The 10,263-nt window shown below is 30.5% G+C and overlaps 1 protein-coding gene across 5 annotated transcripts in view; it reads left to right on the top strand.

The window, feature by feature from the left end:
* LOC108692176 (prostatic acid phosphatase-like) overlaps window positions 1–10,263 on the top strand; it is a 39,474-nt gene that overhangs the window by 5,919 nt on the left and 23,292 nt on the right. For 2 of the 5 annotated variants that reach the window (XM_018200335.1, XM_018200332.1), the window contains exon 1: window positions 1,263–1,383. The exons of 1 other annotated variant lie outside the window; for it this stretch is intronic. In XM_018200335.1, coding sequence (XP_018055824.1) covers window positions 1,329–1,383 — 55 coding nt within the window. In that variant the 5' untranslated portion in view covers window positions 1,263–1,328. Of the gene's footprint in view, window positions 1–1,245; window positions 1,384–4,637; window positions 4,761–10,263 lie in introns of those variants that run through there. 2 more of the 5 variants (XM_018200336.1, XM_018200334.1) reach the window with 2 other exon arrangements.

Here is a 10,263-nt window from a genome sequence, read left to right as displayed (position 1 = left end):
TATATATATATATATATATATATATATATATACATCAAAAACATACAAACACATATTTTTATACGTCATATATTTTATACAGTTATAGATTTATAATTAAAAATGTGTGTGCCGTAATTTGTGTAATATTATATCAAATTAATTAATGTTAGTTAATTATTTCAAGAAGTGAAATATTCACAGAATGAATATTCTGATGATTTCATGATTTTTTTGTGATTTTTTTCAGCATGTGTTTTACGCAATGAATCTAAGAAAGCAAAACTTAAAGATAACATTTTCCTCACGTTGCAAGAATTTATTTAAAAATTGTGCTCATATTACGTACGTGATCACTCTTGTTTTATTTCATTCAATTAGAAAAAAAATACACAGCGACAAATGTTATGATCATCTAAATATTATTAAATTGACAATTGCATAAAGAATCAAATAATTGAGGAATTCAAATAATTAAGAATAACAGTATCGAATTTAAAAGTTTTTGGATGAGATTGTTTCAATGTTTGTTCAATCAATGTTGATTCAATGTTTAATATCATTAAAAGTTTAATATCATTTCAATATCATTTTAAAGTTTAATATCAATTTTTCAAACAGCTGTAAATATTGTAAAAAATATTATAAATGTTGTTATATAATTTAATAATATTTAATCAACGTTAGAGAAGCTTTAACATACGTAGATTATAATATTTTCAAGAGACGTAGAATTACAAATTATTAAATATTTATTATCTAAGAATCTAAAGAATCAAGGATTTTTTTCAAGGATATAATTATCTTTTCGCAACTCTGAATAATTCTTACCTCTATTAGCTCTGGCGTGATACTCGCATATAATATTTGCGTATATTATTACACAACTCTTCTTACGCAATATATAACAACAATCTAAAGCAATTGAAAAATATATAGAAGAAAAAGAAAGTAAACGCAGTTTCAATTATAATGCAATAATAAAAACGATTTCGCTATAATTGAAAAAAGTAAAAAAAGAGACCGGCTATGGAAGTCGGCGCGGTAAGAAGAAGTACGCAGTGTTTACAACATAATAATATTTAATCGCAAGTCGATAGCTTACATAACTTTACAGTTTCATTGAATATGCAATTCGTTGATTCAGCAAGTGGTTTAACAATACTACATGTGACAATAATTGTTAACGAATTATGAGCTCTAAAGTCGCTTTACAAAAGAGGGGATACCTGATCTTATCTACGCACACGTGTTACGAATCTCTCAGTACGATTGCACACGTCCGCATGTACTCTTTTGTAGGTTTAGTTGTGAACTATTTAGCTCTTTTGGTTCGTGATTAATTCGACATGATCTCTTCAGTGACAGCTCTTCTTTTTTTCGCGCTATTTACGCTGACGTTAGGTAAATCAATTCTTTTTTCTGTATCTCTGTTCCTATCTCCTTTTATTCAAATTCAACATATGTAGAACTTTTTTTAAATTAAAATACTGTGAAACTTTAGCAATGATATATATATTACAAAGTAAAAAGAGTTAAACATAATTTAATATTCATAAAATAAGTTACATAATGTTCCTTTCAGTGTTATTTGCGATCTTTCAGATATGTTTCTATGACTATACAGGAATTAAATATCCATGTTTTTTATCAGATTGCAGATTTATTTGCCATCTGCTTTCCTAAAGAATTTAGAAATTTAATATTAGAAAATAGTAATTATTATTTATAGTAGTTATTTTGATAGTAGTTGTTTTGAATATTAATAATGAATAATTGAATATTAATAAATTGAACAACTGTGCTTTTAATATTAAAAATGAATAATTTCTACTATTAAACTGATCAGTATTAAATTGAATTTCTGTTGATGTAATTTCTCTTTTTTATAAAGGTATAAAATAATTAGATTATAAGATATTAGATATTATATAAGATAAACTGTATATAATCTACTTAAGTTCCGCGATTTTTTTCTAATTTTTTGCTGAGCTCAAAATAAAAAATTGATGGATAAATTTAAAAGAGGAAACATTTCTGAACAAAAAATATGAGACATTTTAAAATATATATTTACATATAAATGCAGTAAAAGTTTTAATAATAGGTAGGAATTGAAAAGAGAAAAACGTAGATTTGGGCTATATTAGATATATATGTATTCAATATGGCCCAAATCTATGTTTTCTTCTTTTTCATAAAAAAAATGTTAGCGAAATGGAAAATAAAATAATCTGTATATATTACTTTTAGAAGATTATATGTTTATTGATAGGTTGATATATTTCTTAACACTACACAAAGAATTATATATTTTCCTGTTGACTTATATCTTTGACTTATATTTACTTATCTTTATTTCCATGACGTTATCAGATGAATTAAAATTCATAATAAATATAATAAAAAAACATTATAATCGTGTATATATTCAATATGCCTAAGTTGTTATATTAATTCTATCTTAGAGTTTCTCTTTAGTTGTAAAAAAAACATTGATAAAAATAAACTAAATACAATGTTAAATTATGAAGTATAAATAAATACAAAGCTAATAATATAACTACGGAAATTAATAATTAATCATCTCTTTTAGTAGTTATATAGAAAGCAATTACTTACGAAATATTACAATGCAACCATGACGTTCTGCATTTTGCTTTACTGATAATAACAGAATCAACAAATTGAGCAATAAACTGATGCCTCGAATCAGACAGTCTACATGATTCATTAGTGCTATATGTTAAATTCATTGCTTATTTATTTACAAACAATGAATAGGTTATATTGAATATTAAGGACATGTAAGATCCGATTATCTTTTTTAAGAAATATAAAAATTCGATTTTCATATTTTCTCTACACATTTATTTAACGCGTTTAAATTAGAAGTTTTTTATGCTTCTAAATTTATAAAATATTTCCCTGCTCTGAACCAAACTTTTTTAGAATTCTTTTTTATAATTTTCCAAATTTCTATATCAGAATTTTTCAAGGTTTCTATAATTTCGAACGGGGATAATCATTTTTCGTAGTTTTGGATGTTAAATGCGATTTTGTTTAAATTACTGTAATTTATGTTTTAAGAAATTTACTGTTAAATATTTAAAAAAAAGCTATATGTGTATTTTTATACGTTTTTTTTATTCTGACATATTATAACTCCAGTGAAAAAATTTTACTGAAATTGTTCTTCGTTTTGGAACACTTTTCAATGAAATTTCAGCAAATTTTGCTGAAATTTCAGAAAAATAAAATTAATCAATCTAGTTTTATTGCTAAAATAAGTATGAACACTCATATGAGTCGTCAGAGGCTCGATGTTCGATCCACGGATTAGCAATCCATGGATCTATGTTCGATCTCATCCGTGCCTCACACATTTATGCAAGATTTTTCCTGCGTTAACAAAAATATGAAAAACATTGCTCCATCTGTAAAATTACAAACTAAATGCTAATGAGTTTCTGTTTAAGTAACATTGTCTCAGTCGATATTACTATTCTGATTAAGATGTGATTAAAACGTAGAACTTATAGTGATGGAAGGGGAATACGGACGTCGAGATGTGAGCACATCTAAAAGAATACAAATATATTCTTATCCTCTTCTATCTTTTTTTAATACATGCGCAGAAAGAAGAAAAGTTATTGAACAGGACAGAAATACATCTTCTGTCTCTCAGATGCTTCCTCTCACTGCTTGGATAGATTATTTCGGTTCCATTACTATAAGTTCTATATTAAAAACGTAAGCCTGGATTTACAATAAATTTTTGAACCTTAAATCAAGGAATAAACGAATCAATTATTCTCCTCGCATTTGACTGTAACTGATCAATCGGCTGTTTCTTATGGCTTAAGGCTTAAAATAAGGCTTAAACTAATTGTAGATCCGGACTAATCCTGTAAACACAATAGGGACATGGCACACAAAAAAAACTTAAGCAGTAAACGTAAGCAGTAAGTGAATTGATCAATTGTAGTAGAATCCATAGAGGCCATAATGTTGCGTTCAGCGTTCAACAATTGAGTGAATGCTCGTTGCTATTGATATATTTTGTTAGATCATCCAATTAGCGTTTTTAGATCTGGAAGAATACACTAATTGTAAGCAGTCAAATCAATCCAACATATTGATTTCCTTACTGCCTACGTCTTATTGCCTACCAAGTTTTTATGTTCCATGGCCATAAATACTTAAGAACGCCTAGACTTTATATAAAAGACTTTATATAAAAGTGTTACTTTCAGAGGCCTTTACGATTTTTTTTCTTTCACGAAAATATTATCATCGAACCGGAAACACTTGTGGGAATTAATTGGAAAGGAATTTCAATCTTGTTATAAAAGATTTTGTAGTATCAAATGTAGAAAGATTATAATAGAAGTTAGATGATACCTAATAGATTGAAATCTAAAATCGCAAGTGAGATCGGTGATGGCGTATTTTCAAGCTAATAATAGAATCGATCCATATGACACTTAGGAACAATTGATTCTCATATTTTCCCCCACCTAATTGTTCCCATCAAAGACAAAGAAACTCATAGTATAAATTAAGGTACGCAAAATGCACAGCGGTCAGAACAGATCCAATTAGAAAACTAATAAGTTGCGAGTAATTCAAATTACCAATTCTGATTCGGGAGTGCATATCAGTGGGTGAAATGATTTCTGAAGGCAATTCCTCCAGCGCGAATATCTGACAGAGAGACATCCTCTTCTGCTAACTTTCCGGAGAAGGGTGCAGACCTAACTCATCCATCTCATCCAAAAGTAAGTTTAAAGCAACTTATTCATTAGAAGTTTTATTGAAGAAATTCGAAAAATTCCAGTGCCCTCCCAATGGAAATAGATATAAAGATAGTGCGGGCGGAGCAATCTGCATTAACGTGACGTCAACTAATCCGACAACAACAAACGCGGCGGAAGACAACGATCTTCTCAGCAAAATAAGAATGGATTGAAATGGATTCAGATTATCAGAAATATTGATTCACGAATGTTAAAATGAATGCTTTTCAATCCTGAATGCATTTTTATTCATTTATAGGAATTGTATAGAGCATATCTCTATGCCTTTCAATCTAAAAATAATATTAGCTTTTTCTGTGCAACACAAAAACAACACACAAACATATTGTGAATACTGTTCAATTCAAAATTTTGAATAAGAAATGCAGTTTTTCAATCCAATTGCATCCAAATGAATCTAATTGAATCCAATTAAATCCAAAAAAAGTATTCGCTATCTAAAATACGCATTCGAATAGAAAAAAAAATTTCGATCCATTCTCGTTTGCTGAGTTTCAGTCGTCCTGTTAAAATACATAAAAATTTTAATTTATTACAAATAATCAGACGAATAGAAAAACAAGTAAGAAAATGAAACAAGAACCTCTTCCAATTATACATACATGTAGAAAAGAGATGCCAATAGGAGTCATGAGCCTCTTCGTGAGTGATTCAAGATGTTATATATGCTTTTATGGGCAATATTCATAGTCCGTTTTTATTTCTGTCTTACATAATGTCTTAAGACACTAATACCCGCATTCAATCAGATCTAAGGCTTTCTTAAATTTATTTTTAAATATTCAGTAATCAATGAAATAATTCGTAGAGTATCTGAAGATAAATTTAAGGAAGCCTTAAGCTCATTTTACAATGGACAGTAGAATAAGAAATTGACCAATCACAGTCGATTATTTTTCTCATATTCAACTGTGATTGATCAATTTGTTACTTCTAGTTCATTCATTATTGATACTGCCATTGTAGACCACGCATTAAGTCCATTCTACAATGCGCAATAACAGTGGATTAAGAGTAGGCATAGAAATCATAGTCGAATGTGCGAAGGATAATCAACTATGATTAGTCGATTTCTATGCTTATTCTTTAATTCACTACTGCTACTACCCATTGTAGATTAGGTTTTAAATATAAGGCTTGACTATGAATACGGGAATAAGACGGCTCTCTGATTGATTTCTAACTTTTTAAGATTGTCGGTTTTAAGATTGTGACTTAAGTCGGACTACGTTTAAGGCCATGGTATACACCTTCTGCAACAAATACTATAAGATGTACCATAAGAATCAGCCAATTAAAATTAAGAGTCCAAAAGAATTCTCGACTGCGATTGGCTCATTTTTACTGTACATCTTATGGTTACGGAAGGTGTGTGCCATGGCCTTTAGGACTGCCGCCTGTAATAGAAATGTAACTTTAAGATATGAACTTAAGTAGATGAGTCAATCAAGATACTGCTTTAGATTTACGTACTCTAACGGAAATAGAAATACCAGTAAACTTATCCATAAGGCGAGTTTTAACCGTTGAAATTTACCTTATTGCGAGATTATAGATAAGTTTATTGTTATTCTGATATTGTGAATATCCTGATTGGCTCATCGGCTTAAGTTTATGTTTTACGATTAGTGTTGCGAAATTTTGTGTGCGGCAGCCCTAAGGCCTGTTCTACAATAGAGTCGTAAATGCCGTAAAAGTCGATTATTCTTCTCACATTTAACTGTGATTAATCAATTTCTTATGGCTTATGACTTGCGTCCCTATTGTAGAACAGGTACAAGGCAGAGAAGAAACGTTGATGTCGTAGTCGTGACTAATTGGGAAAGTGCCGAGCACATAAAAAAATTTGGAAATATGTTATACCTCATCAAAATTACCTTTTTAAAAAAAGATAAAAAAACGTCAAGTGTGTGTGTGTGTATGTGTGTGTGTGTGTGTGTGTGTGTGTGTGTGTGCTTTCCATAAACCCATTAAAAATTGTTACATAAACTAAAAAAATCGTTATATAAATAATATAATTTAAGTGACAATATTAATTTTTATAAATTACCCCTCAATAATAGTACGTATGCATGTATTTAAAAAATAGTACGTATGCATGTATTTAAAAAAAAAATGAAATAAAATCTTTAAATTGCGCCAATTGCAAAAAGAATATATATTTTTTCGCAATATATAATATATACTTGCATTTTGTAAATTGTGAAAATAACATATATTTTATCGCAACTTATAACATTTAATTAACGAGAAAAAATGATACATATCTTTATTTTTCTATTCAACAGTTTTTTATATTTGCAATGGAATACAACATTTAATCTCAAAAAAATTAAAGACGAAGCATCACAAAATGAGAAAATTTTATTAAAATAACAAAATTTTTGATGTAAAAAAACTTGGCGCAGCTAGCCCTTAAAATATAATAAGTAAATGTTATATAAAAGAAATGAACGATGTTTATTGTTTAATTATTAGGTGTACAACTTTACTTCCGCTGTTTTTTTTCCGAAATTCGAGGCTTTATTGTAAAAAACTGATTATACATTTATGATTCAAAGTATTGTCCATCGCTGGCCACTACTTTCTCCCATCTTTCGGGTAGCGTACGAATCCCGCGTCGAAAAAACTGGTCATCTTTTGAGGCTATCCATGAATCGATCCAATTTTTTACTTCTTCATAAGACCGGAAGTGCTGGTCAGCCAGGCCGTGTGCCATTGATCGAAACAAGTGTTGATAGTCAGAGGGAGCAACGTCTGGAGAATACGGCGGGTGGGGTAGGGCTTCCCATTTCAAGTATGTCTTGACCACTTTCGCAACATGGGGTCGAGCATTATTATGCTGCAAAATCACTTTATCGTGTCTCTCGTTGTATTGCGGCCGTTTGTCTTTCAATGCTCGGCTCAAACGCATCAATTGCGTTCGATACCGATCGCCTGTGATTGTTTCAGTCGGTTTTAACAGTTCATAATACACTACGCCGAGCTGATCCCACCAAATACAGAGCATGACCTTGGACGTCAAAATTACCATTCTTGAAGCGTTGAAACCACTCACGACACGTTCTTTCACTAATAGCGGCCTCATCATAAGTATTTGAGAACATTCGCCTCAGCCGCAGATTTCTTCATATTGAAGCAAAAAATTAAAACCTCCCGCAAATGACGAGAATTTGGCTCGTAAACTGACATTTTCAATCGAGAATAACTTTATGATGCAGACACAAATCGACTAATGTTTCTATGGGGTTATGTTGACAGAGCCCGAGTTTATTGTATGACGTCTATGATCTATTTATTTCGACCACCATCTTTACCGCTAAAGCCATCTATAGGAAAACGGCGGAAGCAAAGTACACCTAATAACATTAATCAACATTAAAATTACAATTACAATTAAGATTATAATTAAATTTAAATCTATTTCTAAATCTAACTTAAACTGCATGTCTTACAAATTTAAAATCATTATCCTATTCTTAATTATATATGCTTTTATAATATATAACGCTATTTAAATATTTATCCTATATTAAATCTAAGTTGCATACCTATCTGAATTTGCTCGCACATATAAATATGTATATTATTAATTCACTTCATTTTCTTTCTTAAATCTCTTCATTATTTTTCTGAATTATTTTTTAAAAAGGTAATTTTGTTGAGATATCACGTATTTTGTAGTATTAAACATTTTATATTAATAATACCTCTTCATACGTATGCGTATTCATTATATAAAGTCGTCCAACGACCGACGTAGTTATATCGTCATCCTCGTCCATCGTCTCTCTCTCTCTCTCTCTCTCTCTCTCTCTCTCTCTCTCTCTCTCTCTCTCTCTCTATCTCTCTCTCTCTCTCTTTCTCTCTCCTCCCCCCTTTTCTCTTCCTCTCGTCCTCTCCCTGTTTGTCTCGTACATAAATTACACACGTATACGCATTAAAGTTCACTTTCATTGCTAATTTTACTTTAATTTTATATTAAAATTAAAATTCTATGAATTCATTGTGAAGCTTAATGGACAAAACACTTTATATGTATGTATCTCACGTACGACTGAAAAAATTTGAAAAGCTAAAATTGTTCTTTTTTTGGGAAATGATCTCCAGATCTTAGTTCTCTTTGTTCGCATCGCACGCTACAACATGCTTCAATTTGCGTCATCGGACCAATATGACGACTAGGGGTGCGTTCGGGGAGACTATTCGCGCTATTTGGTGCTACAAACTGTTCACGGAGCTGCAGATAACGCTGACAAACACGATCATGACGTCATTAATGGTAGCGTGTTATGTCACAACTGCGTGCTATCAATGCTATTTCTTCCGAGATAGTGGTAGATTGGTAGCGTTAGCATTTATAGATCCATAAATGACCCTAGCGTAGCATTGGTAGCGTTTAACATTCGTCAAAGTTAGATTAATGTTTAAGGAAATTCTGTTCTCGAGTGTCACTAAACTATTCTCTCTTAGAATTTCGTAGAGTAAACGTAATGTGTGAATTTCAAATTTTATCAATAAATGCAATCTCAATTTTAATCTCTGCTGATGACTTGCCACTAGGCTGGAGTGAACAATTCGTAATTCTTGCTTGTGTATCATCTTTAACTTTTCAAAGTTCCTGCGAAGTGCAACTTGTGTATTTGATTTTATTAAATGTGAAAGTCAGAGGTATCTTGTTACTGGCAATTTTTAATTCCTATGTACGGAAAAAAGTTATGATTGTGATATAGCGCGACAGAATATTTCGCTGCAGATGCTTAAGATCCTTATTAGATGTAGATATTATTAGATTTAGATATTAGTAGATCCTTATTAGATGCTTCTTCTTCTGAAATCGACAATGCATGCTCAAGAGTTCTTCCTGATTAATTTAGTGTAACTATTAATTTTTTGATCTAATTTCTACATTGTTCACTTCGGCAAGCTATCATAGAAATTGTAATTGAGATTGTGTTCTGTTATTCATTACGAGAAAATAAAAAATTTCGTTACAAATACTTTACAAAACCTTAAAAATTTTAATTATAAGAAAAAGTTTGGTTGGTGATTGAAAACAGAATCTCCTACATTAACTCAACTTCGACGAATATATCCCTCTGGTTAAACGCCAACGCTTTGCTAAGATTGTTCATGGAGCTTGCTAACGCTATCGCGCTATTGGCTCCAAGAATAGCATTGGCGTTTGCGTTCATAGTGCGAATAGTGTCTCCCCGAACGCACCCTAGATGTTCGCGTCGCGTTAGAGCATATTCCATAGATCAATTAAAAGCACGCTTCATTTGCTTTACCTCAGAAGGTATGATTGAGACATGTTACGCACGCATGCGTAATGATAATTAAAAACGTATTATTCGAAAAAAGTATTTCAGATTCATCTTGTAAAAACACATTTAATGATATGAATATAAAAATATAATATTATATAACAATATAATATAATATTAATAAAATAAAATAATAA

This window comes from Atta colombica, unplaced genomic scaffold (assembly GCF_001594045.1).
Source record: "Atta colombica isolate Treedump-2 unplaced genomic scaffold, Acol1.0 scaffold63, whole genome shotgun sequence".
Lineage (NCBI taxonomy): Eukaryota > Metazoa > Arthropoda > Insecta > Hymenoptera > Formicidae > Atta > Atta colombica.
The sequence above is the reverse complement of the archived record's forward strand: the minus strand, read 5'-3'. Positions and strand labels throughout refer to the sequence as shown.